Consider the following 19,728-nt stretch of genomic DNA (forward strand, 5'->3'; position numbering starts at 1 on the left):
CAAGGAGGAGGAGGAAGAGGAGGAGGAGGAAGAGGAGGAGGAGGAAGGGAAGGAGGAGGAAGAGGAGGAGGAGGAAGAGGGGGAGGAGGAAGAGGGGGAGGAGGAAGAGGAAGAGGGGGAGGAGGAGGAGGAAGGGGAGGAAGAGGAAGAGGGGGAGGAGGAAGAGGGGGAGGAGGAAGAGGGGGAGGGGGAGGAGGAAGGGGAGGAAGAGGAAGAGGGGGAGGAGGAAGAGGGGGGGAGGAGGAGGAAGAGGGGGAGGGGGAGGAGGAAGAGGAGGAGGAAGAAGAGGAAGAAGAGGGGAAGGAGGAGGAGGAGGGGGAGAACTAGCAGCAGCCAGGGACCAGGACTTAGGATATAGCATACTTGTAGAGTGCCCTCCTATAGGCACAAAATTCTAGGTTAAACACACACACACACACACACACACACACACACACACACACACACACACACACACACCACACGGAGAGGAGGAGAGAACAAGCCGAAAAGGAGGAAGAGAAAAAAAGAGATAATGATGAAGAAGAAGAGGAGAAAACAGCCACCACCAACACCAACCACCACCGCACCAACAACGACACTGCCACCACCACCACCACAAGGGTGATTAGAGTGAACACCCAGCAGAGCCCCACATGTTTCCACAAATACAAAGCGACTTAGGCACAACAGAAGCACAACAAAATGAGGTGTGGCGACATGAAATCCTATGATCTTTTTTTAAAAGATTTATTCATTTATTATATATAAGTACACTGTAGCTGTCAGATACACCAGAAGAGGGCATCAGCATCGGATCTCTTTACAGATGGTTGTGAGCCATCATGTGGTTGCTGGGAACTGAACTAAGGACCTCTGGAAGAGCAGTCGGGTGCTCTTAACCACTGAGCCATCTCTCCAGCCCTCCTATGATCTTTTTATACGTGTTGTTAATTATGTGTATATGTATGGTGAGGGGATTATTCATATCAGTACAGTGTCTGGAAAAGCATGAAAAGAGTGTTGTATCCTCAGGAGCTGGACTTATAAGTGGTTGTGTGCTGGGAACCTGAAGTGGAAACTTCTGGTTTCTTTGGAAAGTCAGAGATGGCAAATGATGTTTTGCTGGGCACACAGGTGAAAGACTGTTTTGCTGAAGCAGACACAGGTGAAAGGGTGTTTTGAGATAATGGGCACGTGGTGGTGGTGGTGGTGGTGGCATAGGCCTTTAATCTCAGCACTCAAGGGGCAGAGGCAGGTGGATCTCTTGTGAGTTCGAAGCCAGCCTGGTCTACAAAGCAAGTTCCAGGCCAACCAAAACTACACAGAGAAAACCAACCAAAAAGTATTCTAGGGGTTGGGGATTTAGCTCAGTGGTAGAGCACTTGCCTAGCAAGCGCAAGGCCCCTGGGTTGGGTCCTCAGCTCCGGGGGAAAAAAAAGAAAGAAAAGAGATAACGGGCACGTGAAAGGAGGAATGATATTTAGAAGGGATGTAACTATGAACCCACAGATAAGGGGAGCTTGAGCATTGATTTGCTCTGCCTCACTATTCTTTGTTGATTCCACGCATGTACTGGTTCACCCTATATTGCTTTGCTGAGCTTAGCTGGTGGTGTCTTGATAGAAACTTGACAAAGAAATTCTGGGGAAGCTTCTTGCTGCTTCCAAGGTAGACTGGAGCTGGTGGTAGGCTTCCCAGTTTCATCTGGATTGAACTGCCCTGGGCTACAGAGACAGCTCAGTGCTTAAGAACACTGATTTCGGGGCTGGGGATTTAGCTCAGTGGTAGAGTGCTTACCTAGGAAGCGCAAGGCCCTGGGTTCGGTCCCCAGCTCCGAAAAAAAGAACCAAAAAAAAAAAAAAAAACAAAAAAACCCACTGATTTCTCTTCCAGAGGTCCTGAGTTCAAATCCCAGCAACCACAGGGTGGCTCACAACCATCTGTAATGAGATCTGATGCCCTCTTCTGGTGTGTCTGAAGACAGTTACAGTGTACTTATATCTAATAAATAAATAAATCTTAAAAAAAAAAAAAAGAACTGCCCTTGATGATTCCTGTGTGGTGTCTGCCCAGTGGACTGAACTGTGGCTGCTGGTTAATGTTTGGTGTTTGCTAGAGGACTGGACTGAGGACAGTGAAGATTGGAATAGCCCCAAAGAACTATTTCTAAACAGGTCTGCTTCCCCCATATCTTAGTAACCTTTCTTTTCCACTACCTCTGGTGGGTGGTGGGCTGGAGGAAAGGTTGAACCCTCATTAAATAAAGTAGGTTAAGAAAAATTTATGCCGGGGCTGGGGATTTAGCTCAGTGGTAGAGCGCTTACCTAGGAAGCGCAAGGCCCTGGGTTCGGTCCCCAGCTCCGAAAAAAAAAGAACCAAAAAAAAAAAAAAAAAAAAAGAAAAATTTATGCCTGGGACTGTGAAAGGTAGCCTAGTTCCTGGTTGAGCTAAGGCTAGAAACCCAGTGACCCTGAAGGGATTGTAGGCGTCTCCTGACTCCCGGGCACCAGGCCCCTGTCCCTGGGCTGCAGCGGTCCACAGATTTGTGACCATTAGTCATGTAAGGGCAACGCCCAAGCCCCTCCACAGGTAGAGGATGAGACCTACTATCATGTAGACTTAAGACAGATCTCCATTATAATGAGGTGCCTAAAGGCCTGGAGGCTTAGGTATCTCCTTCCCAGACACTCTTCCCTGCAAAAGGTATTTAATCTCAGACTCACCTAGAGAAGTGGGGTATGGTTTTACCCATCCACTTACCGCCATGACAATAAAGGCCTTAAAGCCATGGACGGCCTCTTCTCATCTGGCCCCACCGTGGGGAGCCATGGAAAAGGCCTTGCCTATGGAGCCACAGTCTAATCTCCTGCAGAAGGTCTCTCTGTGCTCCGAGCCATGGTTGCCACCCAGCCCAAGCCCAAGCCTGCAGCTGACAAGCCAAGGACTCCCCCGAGGGACCAGCCTGAGCTTCCCCTTATTCTCCCCAACCTTCCCCCGCCCAGACCCCCCACTTCCCCCGCTATATCCAGCCCTCGGGTCCCCACTCCATTCTCAGCTCTTCCATGGTTCCCCGTGGCGCCTGTATGTCTGAGAGCCTGAGAACCAGATAGCCCCAGTCTCCTTGCAAGCCCAGGGACCCCTGAGCCAGCTCCGGCTGTCCCATGCCTGAGACTGCACTTCCCTACCCCCAGTGTTGGCTTGGGGTAAGCACAGTCACACTTCTGCATCCTGCCTCACAAGCAGCCATGCCCTGTGGCACAGCAGACGCAGGACCCCACTAACCATACATCTGCCTACAGAAACAAACTTGGGTCTTCTTATAGGAGCACTATTAAGTACTGAGCCATCTCTCCAGCTCCCTTTGGGGCTTTTGTTTCTTTGTTTGACTTGTAGCGTTGTGACTCAAACCTAGGGCCTCATGCACAAAAGGCAAGGTCACTATCAGCTAAGCTATTCCCAGCCACCTTCTTCCTCCTTTTCTTTTTCTTTTCTTTTTTCTTTTCTTTTAAGGAATAAAGGCTGGGAACAGTGAGATGACTTATGGGGTAAAGGTGTTTTCTACACAAGTCTGGCAGAACTATGGAAAGGTGGAAGGGGAGAATGAACTCCAGAGTTGCCCTCAGACCACCACACATGCACCATGGCACATACCGCCCCCCGACCCATACTAACTTTTTTTAGTATAGAATAGAGTTTATTTAGAGCATGGGGAGGGGAGTTAAGAGGGTAGTAGAGGCAGAGGCAGAGAAAGGAGAGAGAGAGAGAGAGGTGGGGGGCAGGCCATGAGCATATGGAGAGAGGGGAGGGTAAGGGAATGGGGAGAGAGTGGGAGCAGGAGAGGAACAAGAGAGCAAGGGAGAACAAGAGAACAGGAGCTTTTTTTTTTTTTAAGTTCAAGAAATAGGGTCTCACTATGTTTCTCATGCTGGTTCCAAACTCCTAGTCCCAGGCAATTCCTTGCATCAACTCCAAACTCCTAGTCCCAGGCAATTCCTTGCATCAACTCCTGAATAGCTATGGGACTATAGGTGCATACCATTATGCCCATCCCCCGCTTCCCTTTTCTTCTTCTTCTTCTTCTTCTTCTTCTTCTTCTTCTTCTTCTTCTTCTTCTTCTTCTTCTTCTTCTTCTCCTTCTCCTTCTCCTTCTCCTTCTCCTTCTTCTTCTCCTCCTCCCCCTCCTCCTCCTCTTCTTCTTCTCCCACTCCCCGTCCCCCTCCCCTCCCCCTCTCCTTCTCCTTCTTCTCCTCCCCCTCCCCCTCCCCCTCCTCCTCCTCTTCTCCCACTCCCCGTCCCCCTCCCCTCCCCCTCCTCCTCCTCCTCCTCCTCCTCCTCTTCTTCTTCTCCCCCTCCCCCTCCCCCTCCCCCTCCCCCTCCTCCTCTTCTTCTTCTGTTCCATTGTTTGTTTTCTGGGACAGGGTTTCTCTGTATAGCCCTGGCAGTCCTGGAACTCACTCTCCAAAGCTCTAGGATTAAAAACGTGTGCCACCACTGCCTGGCTCCCTGTTTTCTTAAGATTTATTTATTTATTATATATGAGTACACTGTAGCTGTCTTCAGATACACCAGAAGAGGGCATCGGATCTCTTTACAGATGGTTGTGAGCCACCATGTGGTTGCTGGGAGTTGAACTCATGACCTCTGGAAGAGCAGTCGGGTGCTCTTAACCGCTGAGCCATCTCTCCAGCCCCCCTGTTTTCTTAAGCTAAAAGTCTAGGCCATTGATTTGAGACCTTTCCTCTTAACTAACATACACATTTAGTGCTAGAAGCTTTTACCTGAATCTCGCCTATAGATACATTGAGCTTTGAGGTTTTGTTTTGTTTTGTTTTTTTGTTTTGTTTTTAAGTAAAGATTATTATTGATATTTTTAAAGATTTATGTATTACTTTTACTTTATGCATGCTAGCATTTTGCCTGCACTTAGGTATGTGCACAATGTGTGTGCCTGGTTCCCACAAAGGCCATGAAAAGGCATAGGATTTCATGGGTCTCACAGTTACTACTGATGTGATAAAACACCATGACCAAAGCAACTTGGGGAGGAAAGTGTTTATTCAGCTTACATTTCCACAAGGCAGTTCATTATCAGAGGAGACCAGAGAAGGAGGAACAAGCAGGGCAGAAACCTAGAGGCAGGAGAAGATGCAGAAGCCATGGAGGAGTGCTGCTTACTGGCTTGTTCAGCCTGCTTTCTCATAGAATTCAGGACTACCAGTGTAGGAATGGCACCACCCACAATGGGCTGGGTCCTCCCCCATTGATCACTAATTGAGAGAATGCCTTATAGCTGGATCTCATGGAGGTATTTCCTCAACTGGGGCTCCTTCCTCGCTGATGGGTCTAGCTTGTGTTGACTCAAGCTGACACACAAAACTAGCCAATACGCCATGTGTGCTACCACGTAGGTTCTAGGTCCTCTGCAAGGACAGCAAGTGTTCTTAACCCTTGAGCCACTGGTGCAGCCCTGAGTGCTCAAGTTTTATTTTAATACAATACAAATTATTTCCTAATTCCTTATTGAATTCTTCATTGAACCATGTGTAGTTTGAAAATGTGTTAGTTGACAGTTGAGGGTTTTGCATGGTAGTTTTCTGCTTCTGTTTAGTCTTATTTGTACTCACAGATCATATTGTAGAAATCCTTTCATATTCATTGAGACTTGTCTTTAAAGCCCACAATATAGTCTCTATTACTAAATCTTCTACTGTATTCTTGAAAATAGTATTTATTAGGCTGAGAATGTAGATCAGTTCACAGCCTGTCTAGCATGTGTGACGCTCTGGGCTCACCCTCAGCTTTGTGTACACTCGGCATAGGGCATGGTTTTACGTGCTTGGGACCTCAGCACTTGGGAGGGGGAGGCCGGAAGGTTATCAAGGCCATCTTGGGTATAGAGAAAGTTTTTTTAAAAAAAATAGCCAAGTATGGGGTGATGCATGCCTTTAATCCCAGCACTCAAGAGGCAGAGGCAGGCAGGTCTCTGTGAGCTCCAGGACAGTCAGGGCTACACAGAAAAACCCTGTCTCAAAATAAAGAGTGCTAGCTTCGGTGGCACATATCCTAAGATTGGAACGATACAGAGATTAGCACGGCTCCTGCGCCAGGATGACACACAAATTTGTGAAGTGTTCCTCTTTTTTGCCTAGCCCCGTTGTATTTGTATTAAAGATTTGTACACATTTGTATAATAATCTGTACCTTGTAATATTTGGTACTGTTAGAGGAAAACCTTTGGATTCAGGTCTTCTTGCTGTTTTTATATCATTGCTTTCTTTAAATAAATCCTAGCAGTTTGATCCAAATCCTATTACAGTTGTATAAAGAAACACAATTTTGTATTTATATAAAATATCTCATTTTTAATAATAAATAAATAAGCATGTTATATATTTATTCTTGATGCTGAATTAGGGTTTTCTAAGTGTCATTTATGTAATAAGGCTGATAGTGTCATTCAAGGATTCCAGTGTGATACACATGTTAATAAGGTCAGAAACTGACAGGTTTTCTGATATAGGATAGCAGATGGCATCTAGCTTATGCCTGTAGCTCTTATTGTTTATCACTCTTTTTTGGCCAGGTTATTATATGATTGGTCCACACCTTATAGGCATCTATATTTGTATGAGTTGCTAATCCTCTCCATGACTCCTTTCGGTTGGTTTCTATGGCTACGACTTCAGGTTAACTGATTTCCAGGGTCCAATTTGTCATCAATTCCATCTAATACATTCTTTTCTTTTTCTTCCATTTTCCTCTCTCTGGTTTTCTGTTTGTTCCTTTTTATGGGGATGGAGACCAAACCTGGAGCCTGTCCTGTACTAGCCAAGCACTCTACCCTTGAGCTATCTCACCAGTCTTGGCACCTGGTTTTAGGAGTCAGTTTTAATAATCTCTTTGTTTATGTTCACCATGCAAGAGACTTAGGTGTAGTGCATGCCAGACGAGCACTCGACCACTGAGCTACATCCTTCCTTAGCTTTCTAGTTTCGCTCGATTTGACACGAAGTTTTGCCAGGTTGGCCAGAAGTGGCCTAGAATTTATTCTGCGCCATAAGCTGGAAGTGAACTTGTGATTCTCTCCCTTTGCCTCCTGTGTAGCCTGTGTTACAGGCACATGTTATCAGTCCCAGATTCATCATCTACCCTCTTGAAAGTATGAAATGAAAATTTGACTTATTGGTAAAGTGCCTGCTGTGTAAGCACCAGGACTCGATTCCATTCCTGGCACCCACATAAAAAGCTGGGTGAGGTGCTGCGTGTGTGTAGCCCTAGTGCTTAGGATCCCCGAAGCTTGCTAGCCAGTCAGTTTAGCCGATTGGCTCACTGAGAGAACCTGTCTCAACAAATAAGGTGGAGAGGTAGAGGAAGACCTGTGACGTGACTTCTGGCTTCCACATATGTATGCATGGGTGAACACACCTGTGTAATAAATAGACACATGTGCACACACACATACACACAGACACCGACTATGAAGAAGAAGAAGAAGAAGAAGAAGAAGGAGGAGGAGGAGGAGGAGGAGGAGGAGGAGGAGGAGGAGGAGGAGGAGGAGAAGGAGAAGGAGAAGGAGAAGGAGAAGGAGAAGGAGAAGGAGAAGAAGAAGAAGAAGAAGAAGAAGAAGAAGAAGAAGAAGAAGAAGAAGAAGAAGAAGAAGAAGAAGAAGAAAAAGAAGAAGAAGAAGAAAAAGAAGAAGAAGCAGCAGCAGCAGACACCGACTATGCAGAAGAAGAAGAAGCAGCAGCAGCAGCAGCAGCAGCAGCAGCAGCAGCAGCGGAAGAGGAAGAGGAAGAGGAAGAGGATTAAAAAGGAACAAAAGGGCTCATACCACAGAAAAGAGACCTTAAAATTTCTTTTTTTTTTTTTTCCGGAGCTGGGGACCGAACCCAGGGCCTTGCGCTTCCTAGGTAAGCGCTCTACCACTGAGCTAAATCCCCAGCCCCTTAAAATTTCTTTTAACTGATGCCTGGTGGTACTAGTGGTTTCTTTAATCTCAGCATTAGGGAGGCAGAGGCAGACAGAACTCTGAGTTTGAAGCCAGCCTGGTCTGCAGAGCAAGTTCCAGGACAGCCAGAGCTACACAAAAAAACACTGTCTCAAAAAAACAAAAAAAATATACTTTTAAAACTGCACTATTTAAAAATATTGCTTATGGGTCAGCTTGGTGGACAAAGGTGCTTGCCATCAAACCTGATCACCTTTGTTTCATCTGAACCCTACTACTGGAAGGAGAGAAGGTACTCCCATGGCTGTCTTCTGATCACACACATGCTGTGATATGAGCACCCCCTCATATAAACTCCCCCCAAAAAGTGTAATTTTTTTTTTTTTTTTTTTGGAGCTGGGGACCGAACCCAGGGCCTTGTGCTTGCTAGGCAAGTGCTCTACCACTGAGCTAAATCCCCAACCGCAAAAAGTGTAATTTTAAAAAATAAAAAATATATTGTTATTATATAATTTTCATTTTATAGTTTGTCACGCGTGATTTATACAAAATGGATATATATGTATATTTGGATGGCATTTAACAAATCTTATTCATGGGGTGTAGAATAAGTCAGATGAGCCTATATTCTCCGGAGTGTATACTTTTCGTCTCCTACTTTCAAAAGCCTTCGTGGTTTTCAGTGTGTTTAGGACAGTTGCTTTTTGTCCTTAGCTGAAAGAGTGTTAGAATCTCCTGGAAAGTGTTTTAGACCATAATAATAGAGCGTGCCTCACTCCAAACAAAGAGTCAGCAGCTCTGGCGGATAAGCACAATGCAGTTGAAAAGGCCAGGTGACTCTAATAGGTAGCCAAGGCTGAGAACCGGTGTTCATGCAATCGAACTCAGTTGTCTTTGGAAAGCACTTGTGGGGATAAAAAGGCTCCTTTGGAAAAAAAATATCCTGTTTGGGGTGGGTTTTCTGACAAAGCCCAACTTCCTGGAAATACCGGAACTAACCTGTAGAAGGAATATACTCTAGATCACAAAATAGCCAGGCAACATCCACCTCTCTCGGGTTAACCAAAGTGAAACCATGACCGTAAAGGTCAAAGCCAGTCTTCTCAGGTGGTTCCGAGAGGGCTGAGGTGTAAGGGAAGTAAAGAGAAGGTGGACTGTGAACTTTGCATTCAGTTCTGCTCGAGTGTGCAAATGAGCTACTTCTCCGTGGACTCTGGGTTCACTTCTCCAATGAGTACACACAACGACTCTGCAGAGTACGTCTCGGCTGGGCACCCAACACAAACAGAAGGGACTGTGGATAATTTGCTGACTGTTGCTTTCCTGAAATTTCTTTCTCTAGGACACCACCTCATTATTTCTTTTCCCCTTTGCATTTCAGGGTGACACATTTTCTGGCTAGTTAAAACAATTTTGTTCTGCATCTGATAGTTCTACAGCAAATTTCCCATCCAAGCCGGAAAACCAGCTCTTTTACTTGTAATTATTTTGGATTTGTTTTTTTTTAAGACATCATTATTTTAATGTTGCTGGAGCAAGAGTTCACTGGTTAGGAGTTCTTAGTGCTCTCGTGCCCCTCTAGTGCTAAGATTACAAATATGCACTGTCATGTCCTGGCTTAAGCAAGCTTTTATTTTCCATTAAGTTTTCTTCCAGGCTCAGCACTTTCAGACTATCTCATTTAAGGAAAAGGGAGAGAAAGAGAGCACTTCACTTTTGACTCATACATTTTCACTCAAGCTTTTGTGAAATAGGTTAATTGGAGAGTCTTTTGTTGAAGTTAGGCCCTGGTTCTTCCTCTTGGCCCCATGCTCCCAGATATAAGACTCAGACTCAGAACATATTTACAAATACCTTGGTCATATAGGTAGGCTCCTCTCTGGCTAGAATAATAACTCAAGATATCCCATTTATTTTAATCTGTGCTTTGTCACATGGCTGGTTACCTGTGCTCAGGTAATATGCCTCTGTCTCCTCATATCTTCCCAGAGGGATCTTCACACACCTGGCTCTATCCCAGAATTCTTTCTCCTTCTGGATGTCATACCTTCTATTTTCTACCTAAGTCATAGGCTTTTTAATTGACAGGTGATGCATCCATCCATATATAAGATAGTCTTCCTATAGTCTGCATTCTCTTGTTAATATGGTCTTCCAAAAGCAATGATTGTGTTATTTGTTCATTTTTGAGACAGGATCTTGTTATGTATCCCAGGCTGGTACTGAACTTAGCATTCTCTTGCTAGTAAACATTACAGGGACATGCCGCCACACTCAACCCAAGAAATTAGTATTATCCAACCTGGTTACTACCAACCCAGAATCTTCTGAAGATAATATATATATTCTAACTCCAGCAATTAGTCCCAACTCTATACGCCATTTTCCACTATAAAAGATCTTTGAAAGGGGTTGGGGATTTAGCTCAGCGGTAGAGCGCTTGCCTAGCGAGCACAAGGCCCTGGGTTCAGTCCCCAGCTCCGAAAAAAAGAAAAAGAAAAAGAAAAAGAAAAAGAAAAAAAAAAAAGAAACCACAAGGTCCCTGAAATATCTTTTTTTTTTTTTTCGGAGCTGGGGACTGAACCCAGGGCCTTGTGCTTGCTAGGCAAGCGCTCTACCACTGAGCTAAATCCCCACCCCACCCCCTTTTTTTTTTAAGATTTATTTATTTATTCTCTCTCCTCCAGCTGAGCAAGATGCCCAAAGGAAAGAAGGCCAAGGGGAAGAAGGTGGCCCCGGCCCCTGCCATAGTCAAGAAACAGGAGGCCAAAAAGGTGGTCAATCCTTTGTTTGAGAAAAGGCCCAAGAACTTCAGCATTGGGCAGGACATCCAGCCCAAAAGGGATCTCACACACTTCGTCAAATGGCCCGGCTACATCAGACTGCAGCGGCAAAGAGCCATCCTCTATAAACGGTTCAAAGTACCTCCTGCCATCAACCAGTTCACCCAGGCCCTGGACAGACAAACAGCGACTCAGCTGCTTAAGCTCGCCCATAAGTACAGCCAGCCCAGAGACAAAGCAGGAGAAGAAGCAAAGGCTGCTGGCCCATGCTGAGAAGAAACCTGCTGGCAAAGAGGATGTTCTAAGAGATCACCTGTCCTCCGAGCAGGGGTCAATACAGTCACCACCTTGGTGGAGAACAAGAAGGCTCAGCTGGTGGTGATTGCCCCTGATGTAGACCCCATTGAGCTAGTGGTTTTCCTGCCTGCCTTTTGTCGAAAGATGGGGGTGCCCTATTACTTCATCAAGGGAAAGGCCAGGCTGGGGCGCCTGGTCCACAGGAAGACGTGCACCACTGTTGCCTTCGCACAGGTGAACTCAAAAGACAAGGGTGCTTTGGCTAAGCTGGTGGAAACTATTAGGACCAATTATAATGACAGATATGACAAGATCCGCCGCCACTGGGGAGGCACCGTCCTGGGTCCTAAGTCTGTGGCTCGCATTGCCAAGCTGAGAAAGGCAAAGGCTAAAAACTCGACACTAAACTGGGTTAAATGTACACTTAAGGTTTTTGCACATAAATATAATTACAAAAAAAGATTTATTTTATATTTGTGAGTACACTGTCACTGTCCTCAGACACACCAGAAGAGGGCATCATCAGAACACATTACAGCTGTTGTGAGCCACCATGTGGTTGTTGGGAATTGAACTTAGGACCTCTGGAAGAGCAGTCAGTGCTCTTAACTTCTGAGCTATTTCTCCAGCCTGAAATAGCTTTTTTTTTTATTAAAGATTTATTCATTCATTATATATAAGTACACTGTAGCTGTCTTCAGATACACCAGAAGAGGGCATTGGATCCTACTACAGATGGTTGTGAGCCACCATGTGGTTGCTGGGAATTGAACTCAGGACCTCTGGAAGAGCAGTCGGGGCTCTTAACCGCTGAGCCATCTCTCCAGCCCTTTTTTTTTTTTTTTTTCCGGAGCTGGGGACCGAACCCAGGGCCTTGCGCTTGCTAGGCAAGTGCTCTACCACTGAGCTAAATCCCCAAACCCCTGAAATATCTTTTAATTGTTAATTTTCATTTTAGTTTTAAAATGTGTCCTTTTAGATTTAGTCATTTATTTTTATATTTATGAATGTTTTGCCCGCTTAGATGTATGTGCATCACATGTATACCTGGCACCCCTGGAAGTAAGAAGAGGGTATAGGGTCCCCTGGAACTGAAGTTATAAATGATTGTGAGTTTCCATGTGGGTCCTGGGAACCAAACCTTGGCCCTCAACAAGAACAAGTGCTCTCAATTGCTGAGCCATCTCTCCAGACCTTTATTTCTATGTGTGGGGCTGTGGGGGCAGAAAGGGGAATTGTATCTCCTAATGCTGAAGTTACAGACAATTGTAAGCTACCTGGCATAGGTGCTGGGGACCGATTCAGGCCCCCTGGAAGATCAACAAATGCTCTTAACCACAGAGCCACCCCCCCAGCACCCCAAAATATCTTTTTATGCTCCAAGGCCATTACTGGTGTTGAACCAAAATGATACAACAGACAACCAGAAAAGAATTCCCGCTACTCAAAAACGTTGTGTCTCTGTAAGAGAACCACTAAGGAAGAAGGCGTGTATTTTGGCCCACAGTTTTAGACGTTGGGAGGGTATGGAAAAAGGCCTCCTGTGGTGGTAGGAATTTGTGGTGAAGACTCCTCACATCTTGGTAAATCAAGAAGCAGAGAACACAGACCAAAAACAACCTTCCATGCTTGCCTCTAGTGGTCTACTTCTTCAAAAACCCCAAAGGTTCTACAACCTCTGAAAACAGCACTACTGTCTGGGGATGAAGCATTCAAACGTGTTGTACGGTTCTATCCTCCAAGTGGAGTAGCCATTATCTTAGGATAGCAGTTGTGTCCAGGTGGACAAAAAAAAAAAAAAAAAAAAAAAAAGACATGGAGAATTCTTTCCAGAGATCTCTGGAGACAACCATCTCCTCAGCCCAATAGAATGTGTATTTGTTTGTTTGTTTCAAGAAGACAGGGTTTCTCTGTGTAGCCCTGGTTGTCCCAGTACTCACTGTGTAGACCGGGCTGGCCTTGAACTCACGGAGATTCATGTGCCTTTGTCTCTGGAGTGTTGGATTAAAGGCATGTGCCACTGTCCAGCAGCACCAATAGAATTTTTTTAAAGCAATATTTTGTGAACCCAAGTAAAACAATGATCTTGGCAATTACCTAGACAGCAGTATATGAGTAAAATTATTTAATTTGGGATTCTGGAGAGATGGTTCAGCAGTTAACAGCACTGGCTTCTCTTACAGAACACCAGGGTTTGATTCCCAGCACCCACTTGGTGGCTCAAAACCATCTGCAACTCAGGTCTCCACACCTGATTTATATTTGAGTTCCAGGGTGATCTAACACCTTCTGAGCTACACAAGTGCCCAAATACACAATCATACACACATAAATAAAAATAAAAATTGTAAGCGTCTTTTTTCTGGACTTGGGGGCACATACCTTTCATCTCAGCAATTGGGAGGCTGAGATAGGTGGATTTCTGTGAGTTTGCTGCCAGCCTGGCCTACAAGTGAGTCCCAGGACAGCCAGGGCCTATGAGAACTTATCTCAAACAAACAATTGAAGAGTTTAAAACAAACAAACAGAAACTGTCCAAAGGCACTCGATGACAATATAGTGAGATTTGAAACAAGGCCCTCTAACTCTGGCTCCTACTTTTAAATATCTCATTTTATTTCTTTCTGAAGATAATAGGCAGATGGATTTGAGAAAGAGTAAACACGCACACAGCAGAAAGAGTAAAACGTTCACTCATTCATGCAATGACGATTGAGCATCTTTCACGAGCTAGCAAGAATGTAGTGGGGGTTGGGGATTTAGCTCAGTGGTAGAGCACTTGCCTACCAAGTCCAACAAGGCCCTGGGTTCAGTCCCCAGCTCCGAAAAAAAAAAAAAGAAAAAAAAAAAAAAGAATGTAGTGATACACAATGTAGGAATGATGGAGAGTTCATGCTTAGATAAACATATTAACAAGAAATAACGGACTGAAGAGATGGCTCCGTGGCTAGGGGCATACACTGCTCTTTCAGAGCACCAGAGTTCAAGTCTTAGCACCTACTGCAAGCAGCTGATAATTGCCTGTAACTCCAGCTCCGGTAGATCGAATGCCTGTGGCCTCGGTAGGCAAGTGCACGCCTGTGTGCATGCCCACACAAAGACACATGTAGTACACAGAATTGAAAATCTTGCAGAATACTCCTTTAATCTCAGCATTCTGGCAGATCTGAGTTCAAGGCCAGCCTGGTCTACAGAGCAGGTTCCAGGACAGGAACAGGGCTACACAGAAAAACCCTGCTCAAAAAAATAAAATAATAATAATAATGACAAAGCAAATCTTGTAAAAATTAGTATATTAGATGACAATAAGTACCACCTGGTTTTATGTCAACGTGACATATGCTAGAATCATCAGCGAAAGCCTCAGTTAAGAAAATGTCTCCCTGGGGTTGGGGATTTAGCTCAGTGGTAGAGCGCTTGCTTAGCAAGCGCAAGGCCCTGGGTTCGGTCCCCAGCTCTGAAAAAAAAAAAAAAAAAAAAAAAAAAAAAAAAAAAAAAGAAAATGTCTCCCTGGGGCTGGAGAGATGGCTTAGTGGTTAAGAGCACTGACTGCTCTTCCAGAGATTCTGAGTTCAAATCCCAGCAACCATATGGTGGCTCGCAACCATCTGTAATGAGATCTGATGCCCTCTTCTGTGTGTCTGAAGACAGCTACAGTGTACTTATATACATGAAATAAATAAATCTAAAAATAATAGTAATGTGCACAATGTTCTGCCTGCCTGTACGCCTGCAATCCATCACTCCAACCCAATAAATCTTAAAAAAAAAAGGGGGGGGTTGGGGATTTAGCTCAGCGGTGGAGTGCTTGCCTAGCAAGCGCAAGGCCCTGGGTTCGGTCCCCAGCTCCAAAAGAAAAAAGAAAAAAGAAAAAAAAAGAAAGAAAGAAAAGAAAAGAAAAGAAAATGTCTCCCTAAGGTGGGCTGTAGAACCTGGAAGGCTCTTTCTTAATTAGTGGTTGATGAGGGAGAGCCCAGACCATTGTGAGTGGTTCCATCTCTGGGATGGTGGTCCTGCGGTCTACTAACAACACAGGTTGAGCAAGCAAGGGGAACAAACCAGTAAACAACACCCCGCCATGGCCTCTGCATCAGCTTCTGCCTCAAGGTTTCTGCCCTGCTTGAGTTCCTGCCCTCAGTGCCTTTGATGAACTGTTATATGGAACTGTGAGTGAAATAAACCCTTCCTTTCCTAATCTGGTTTTTATCATGGTACTTCATGGAAGAAACAGTAGCCTTAAGACAGTAAGTGTCCTGAGGAAAAAATCTGGATGAGAACATGTAGAGAGAGTTCTACAGGATGGTCTCGCTGAAAAGGTAAAATCTGAAGAAAGAGATCTGAAGAGAACAAAAGGGTAGCTTGCAGAACAGTCTAGAGTGGAAGGTGCCAAAAGGGAGTGTGCTTGCTCATAGGATGGGGAAAAACACCAACGAGAACGCTAGAAAGACCAGAGCAGAATGAAGGTATGGGAAAGCCACAGATGAGAGCTGTAGGGAGGTGATGGGGGAGGGGCCCTACAGAGTTTTAAACATTTGTTTTAGGTTTTATTTACTACTCACTTACGTAGTTTTTTATGACTGGTTTGTATATATGTATGTGCACAATGTGTGTTGTTGTTGGGTCTTCTGGATCTCGGGTTACAGATGGCTATAAAGCAACCATGTGGATGCTAGGAATTGAACCTAGGTCCTCTGCAAGATAGCTCTCTCTCTCTCTCTCTCTCTCTCTCTCTCTCTCTCTCTCTCTCTCCTCCCCTCCCCTCCCCTCCCCCTGCCCCCACCCCCTCTCTCCTTAAGGTTTTTCTAGATGGAGTTTCTCTGTATAACAGTCTGGCTGTCCTAAATCTCACTTTGTAGACCAGGCTATCCTCAAACACACAGACATCTGCCTGCTAATGCCTACAGAATAATGCTGGGATCAAAGGGGTGTGCCGCCATGTGGCAAGATAGCTCTTAACTGCTCATCTCTTTCTGGCTCCCCACCACAGAGGCTGTTTTTCACTTGGAGAAAGTGACTTTTGATCTAAATGAAATGGAAAATCACTGGGGAATTCTGAGCACAGGGATAACATAATCTAACATTTAAAAAAATGCAGCAGCTTTTATTGAGCTGTAATTCACATGCCATAACGTTTACCCTTTTAATGATAGGCATACAATCCAGTGATTTTTTTCTCTACTCTGTTTACATAGGCATGTAACTGTTACCACTACCTAATTTTTGAAGAATATATCAAAAGTCACTTTTTTGCAGCTGGGGAACTTTTAGAACCATCCTCCACTGCCAGCGAGCAGCCACCCAGGCCCACCCAGCGGCGCCCGTGGCTGTGAGGAGGCGGGCCCAGAGACGGAGCACGCGCAGTAGAAGGTTCCCGCATCAGCGCTGAAGCTGCGCTTTCAGCAGTCTCAGTCACCTGTCTCCACAGGCTGTCCCCGCCCCCTCCGGTGCCTGCGCGCGCAGAGCATCGGAGGGCGCCGGCGGGAAGGTACGCGGCGGGTAAGCGAGGCCTGCGTACGGTCTGTGTTTCTCACAGGTTGGGAACTTCCTCGTGTCCTCTCCGGACCGGGAAGGGAAAGGGACTGGAGCTTTGGAACGCACTGTACTTTCGCTTTCCTCCTGTCACCTCCGGAGGCGCTCTGACCGTCCAAGTGTTTTCGCCGTCTTGGAGGTTCCTCCAGTCTACGGCGCCGCGGCCTCTGCTCTCCCCAGGGCCAGACCTTGTCCCTGATTTCTGCCGGCTCCAGTCTGAAATTCCTCCCATGCTTGAGCCGTCAATAGCACAGAGATGACTTTCTTCTTCTAGTGTGGACCAGTTTAGGCAGAATTTTAGTTACAGCCTCCGACTCAAGCACAAAGAGTCGCAGTTGTTTTGATGCTCAGCTGGAGTTCTGGCCCCCTTTCTTAATCAACTTTCAGCAGCTCTTGAGAGCGAAATCGAGGCCACCAAAGGTGCTCTTTAGTCCCTCTGATTGTCTCCATCGTTAACCAATAAACTGTATTGAAGTATATAGTCCTTAGATCTTTGTTTTTCATGTTTGTATGAACACTCATTTCCCAAGCCACATTTTACGATGAGGTACTCCACTTACTGCATTTACTGGGAAGGATGACAAAAACTCTGGCTCTCTACTGTCAAAGTGAATATTAAGTGAACTGTTTCTTGTAACAGGAGGCATTTGACTTAGTGGCTGTGCTTTAATACCTTGAGTAAGAGACTAATGGAGGTAGCCTGGAGTCACATCGTGTGTGTGTGTGTGTGTGTGTGTGTGTGTGTGTGTGTGTGTGTACACGCCACGCGCGGCGGGGATGGGGTCAGCAGGGGTTTCAGAATCCTCTGCCAGGGAGAAACAAACCAGCAAGTCTGACAACCACGTCTTGTTTAATAACATCTATAGGTCGAATTTCCACACAGAGAGAAATAGACTGCGTTTATGTGCCACTCGCTTGTAAGATGTTGGCATTGTGTACATGCTGAAGTAAATTTTAGTGGCTTCCTTTAAACCTCTCAAAAAATTAGTTTCTAGATGTTCATGATTATCCGTTTTTTTATTATTGGTATTTTTATTATTATTTGGGCAAGGTCTTACTATGTAGTCTTGGCTGGCTTGAAACTAAGAGATTACCTACCTCTGCACCACCACACCCAGTCCCAGACTGTTTTTACTGATAATTTTTGACCGAATGCTATATACTGAATTTTGTTTTAAACATCAGCTTACAGCAGTTCTGTCATTTTTTTACCACCGGTTTTCTTTGATGCCTGCATTACAAGACTCTAATCATCTTACATTTCCTTTGCTTTATCTGTCTCTTATATTGCAAGAACTTGTGGATTCTTTACTCACTGACTTGAATTTATCCCTTTGATTCTCATAGTAATTTGTCATGTTGCTTCTCTTCAACTTTTGTTTGAGAAATAAGAAATAATGAAAGGGTTGGATTCTTGTTATCTCCTACTTCCTGCCTAATTGGAGAACCCAAGCGTTCTGAAATGACTATTGGCGTGTTTGGTCCAAGTTTCTGTACTTGGGCACCATTCTCTACAACCTAGTGTGGTAATTTCTCTGTAATATAATATGACATGAACAGCCCTAGGCTTAGATAAAATAAGCCCGAGACTATAGGTGTACTAATACTGGGGAAACTTTGGTAGTTTGCTTCTCTGTGACTTTAGAGATTATCTCTTCTTCTCATAAAAATTACAATCGAGGATGAGGCATGGTTGCACGGGACTTTAATCCCAGCACTCAGAAGGCAGAGGCAGATAGACCTTCTTGGGTCTGAGGGCAACTTGGTCTACATGGTGAATTCCAGTCTGGCTAAGGTTGCATAGTGATACCATGTCTTAAAAAAAAAAAAAAAACAACAACAACAAATAAGTAAGCCAAAAACTATAATTGGCATAAACTTGCGAAGAAGCTAGCTATTGAGGCAGATATGGTGGCACATGCCTGCAGGACCGGCTGTAAGTAACAAAAGGCAGAAGGATCATTACAAGGTTGAGACCCTTATCTCATAAACCCCAAAACTTTTATTATTTCTTATTTCACAAACATTTGAAATGCTGGTGTGTGTTAGAGACTGATTCTATAGCAGTAGTAGCTAGTTCCTTCCATAAAGGAACTATTTTTCAATCTCTCTCTCTCTCTCTCTCTCTCTCTCTCTCTCTCTGTGCGCGCGTGTGCATGCATGAGCTTGGATAGTTGCGATTGAATGTGATATAGACTATAACATAGGTGAGGTTAGGGTGGCCAACAGGTCTAGAGGAGAGAGAGAAAGCAGGAAAATGTGTAGAATGGAGTCTGGGGTTAAAACAAAGATCCACAAAGGCTTTCTCTGTTAAAGGAAACATACAGACGGAAAGATTTTAACCGGACATTTGGGCTGGTCACAGTTGATTTTTACAAGTTCATCCTGCCTAAGATGTCTGCTTCCTAACTGTAGTGATAGACCTTCTTTCTGTCTGCACCTTATTTCCTTTATTCAATGGGGGCTTCTGGCTGTTCTTCATACCTTACCGTTTATCTCTCAATGTTTATTTCTTTTGTGGCACATCCTTTGGCTTCTTACTGACTACTCATTCTACTATCCAAAGGCATAATAGAAGTCCAGCCATGAGTCAGCCCTTATTTGTTTGGTGTGTGTTCTATGATCCTAGAGAAATTATAGAGAAGTCTCATCTATATGTGAATAGAAACTATATTAACAAAAAGAGAAGTAGTCTGATCTTTGTGCTTTGTTTCTCAGGGTAGAAGCAGATAATGGGTAACTGTGTCTTTCATTAATCTTCAATCACCATGTCTAAGGAGGAGTACGCCAAGGCTGCTGACAGTTCATTTTCCTCTGATAAACATGCCCAGCTCATCTTGGCCCAGATGAACAAAATGAGAACCGGGCAGCATTTCTGCGATGTCCAGCTACAGGTGGGGAAGGAAACCTTTCAGGTTCACCGTCTGGTCCTGGCCGCCAGTAGTCCATACTTTGCAGCTTTGTTCACTGGAGGAATGAAAGAGTCCTCGAAAGACGTTGTACAGATTCTAGGAGTTGAAGCTGGAATCTTTCAGTTACTTCTAGATTTCATTTATACAGGTATATATCCGTGTATTGGTTATCTTTTGCTGTGATAAAATAGCATGACCAAAGTAACTTATGTAATCTTGTTTATGTTTAAAGGTTTACTTCTTTTTCTCGCATGTGAATGAGCATCGTGTCGGCACG

At 44.8% G+C, this 19,728-nt stretch overlaps 1 protein-coding gene, 1 non-coding gene and 1 pseudogene across 15 annotated transcripts in view; all 3 read left to right on the top strand.

Annotated features, from left to right (window-relative positions):
• Positions 1 to 6,021: 6,021 nt before the first annotated feature.
• On the top strand, positions 6,022 to 6,125 carry LOC120103199 (U6 spliceosomal RNA). The gene has a single exon (XR_005505293.1). It is a non-coding gene; the product is annotated as a U6 spliceosomal RNA (small nuclear RNA).
• Positions 6,126 to 10,625: 4,500 nt separating this feature from the next.
• Rpl7a-ps20 (ribosomal protein L7a, pseudogene 20) lies at positions 10,626 to 16,738 on the top strand (annotated as a pseudogene).
• Positions 16,351 to 19,728, top strand: part of Ipp (intracisternal A particle-promoted polypeptide) — a 38,715-nt gene continuing 35,337 nt past the window's right edge. For 9 of the 14 annotated variants that reach the window (XR_010066362.1, XR_005504404.2, XR_005504405.2 and 6 more), the window contains exons 1-2: positions 16,355 to 16,506; positions 19,258 to 19,599. Coding sequence is in view for 11 of the 14 variants with exons in the window: in XM_006238643.5 (XP_006238705.1) it covers positions 19,308 to 19,599 (292 nt within the window). In the remaining 3 variants the exon portion in view is untranslated. Of the gene's footprint in view, positions 16,960 to 19,257; positions 19,600 to 19,728 lie in introns of those variants that run through there. The other 5 variants (XM_063287405.1, XM_006238640.5, XM_063287406.1 and 2 more) reach the window with 4 other exon arrangements.

This window comes from Rattus norvegicus, chromosome 5, assembly GCF_036323735.1.
Source record: "Rattus norvegicus strain BN/NHsdMcwi chromosome 5, GRCr8, whole genome shotgun sequence".
NCBI classification, from domain to species: Eukaryota; Metazoa; Chordata; class Mammalia; order Rodentia; family Muridae; genus Rattus; species Rattus norvegicus.